The 1,741-nt window shown below is 42.7% G+C and overlaps 2 protein-coding genes across 2 annotated transcripts; one reads left to right on the forward strand and one right to left on the reverse strand.

Annotated features, from left to right (window-relative positions):
- Positions 1-31: 31 nt before the first annotated feature.
- Tsp_15744 (salivary glue protein Sgs-3) lies at positions 32-472 on the forward strand. Its single transcript, XM_003366257.1, has 2 exons — positions 32-211; positions 296-472. Exons 1-2 carry the CDS (start codon positions 32-34, stop codon positions 470-472), a joined length of 357 nt encoding a protein of 118 aa, XP_003366305.1.
- A 75-nt stretch (positions 473-547) lies between these two features.
- Tsp_15745 (conserved hypothetical protein) lies at positions 548-1,216 on the reverse strand. Its single transcript, XM_003366258.1, has 4 exons — positions 1,176-1,216; positions 949-1,016; positions 739-861; positions 548-651 (listed from the first exon to the last, which is right to left on the reverse strand). The coding sequence occupies exons 1-4, from the start codon at positions 1,214-1,216 to the stop codon at positions 548-550; spliced, it is 336 nt and encodes a 111-aa protein (XP_003366306.1).
- Between the last annotated feature and the right edge of the window lie 525 nt (positions 1,217-1,741).

Here is a 1,741-nt window from a genome sequence, read left to right on the forward strand (position 1 = left end):
GACGCAGGTCGGCGCGGACGGATTGACGAAAATGGCGGGCCAGTTGACGGCCGCGGCCGTGATCGTTCGCGCGCCCACGCGTTCCACACCGTCCCCTAGCTCAGACTGTGCAACGGTTTGGCCGGCGACGACGACTACTACTACGATTTTGACTACCACAAATAGCGGCACGTCCAAACACGCCAACTCGTCGACCAACGGGCTGAAGTCCGTTCGGCGGTACCCGTTACCTCGGCCGCCACCCCTGCTAATCTCTTTTTTTGGGCGTCATGATTATGTCCGGATTTAGATCCAGCACCGCGACCGTGGCCCATTCTATTTCGTCGATGCATTTGACACTGCACTGATCATGATGACAGCATATGGCGGGAGTTTCTTTTCAACTGACCTACTTACACACTGCTTCGGACGGGGAGACCAGCTGACCAACTTGGCTACTGAGTACCATGTATCCACACTATTTGAGAATTAAATATCATTAATCTAGGCAACGTATACAAAGTACTTCCTATTCTTAGACATCATCATTTACCTTGAACATATTCGTCTACCATTGGTTTGGCAAGGCATGTCTAAATAGAGCAATTTCGACATTCTGTATAGCCAGTGCATGGCGTTGTTTCACATCGTCGATGTTCATATGATTCACCACTGTTTAAAAAATATTCGTCATAAACGAATAAAATAAATCACCGAGGAATAACAGTAATCATCATAACAACAACAACAACAACATACCTGCATATTCGTGTGGAAGTTTGACAACTTCAAAATCAACTTTGCTAACCACATGCACCGCAAGTGCGACTGCACTGAGTCCTAAACGACTGAGTGTCCTTAATTCGTGTATAGGAGCTACTACTATAATGTAATAGGATTACCAAATTGTTGATTCAAATGTTAATTCGTCTGACTGAGTTGACAAAAAAGAAAACGTTGTATCCATACTTATTATTTCATTCCATTCATATTCTATTAATGGAGACAGTGCTGAACGAAGGTAATGTGCATTCTGCCTTCAGGTGAAAATTTATTACTGAAACTTATTTACCTGATTTTTTTCCATTGATGCACGTCTATTTAATTATCTTAGCATTTTTCATTTTAAAGATGCGTCAACATAATATATTTTTAAAGAATAATTCTCAATTTCATATAGTTAAACGATGAAGTACTTGAAAAAATCCACATTCCATACGCTATTTTCCTTATTCATCTAAATTTAATTGCACTTGACGATAAAGGTTACAATTTTCAGATGTTCACTTCATTTGAACTGAGCAGGGGCGAAATATCCTTCCGCATATAGTGGTTTCTATTATGCAAGACAGAAAAATGGCCGGATTCCTACAGAAATTATTTTTTAAAAATCATCCACCTTGGTTTTGGGGGGGGTTCCCCCCTGGAACCCCTTTGGTTAAATCCAAAATTTTTATCTAGTAAATTTTTGGTTCCCCAGGGGGGGCAACCCGCGGGGGAAACTTATTGGTTATTTTAAGGGGGGGATTCCGGGTCTTAATCCTCCTCCGGGGGGGGATAATCCCACCTTACCCCAAGGCCGACTTTTTTGGGGGGAAGGGGGGCGGGGAGCGGATTTTTTTGGGCTTCCTAATAACCCCTCCCCAAGGGAATTGGATTTGTGGAAACTAAAAAACAGCGGTGAAACAAAAATTTGCCCCCCTTCTTTTGGGGCACTATGGGAAGGAGCGAAAGGGTGGGGTCTTAAAACAATAAAAAAGAG

The sequence above is a fragment of the Trichinella spiralis genome (genome assembly GCF_000181795.1).
Source record: "Trichinella spiralis strain ISS 195 chromosome Unknown Scfld6293, whole genome shotgun sequence".
Lineage (NCBI taxonomy): Eukaryota > Metazoa > Nematoda > Enoplea > Trichinellida > Trichinellidae > Trichinella > Trichinella spiralis.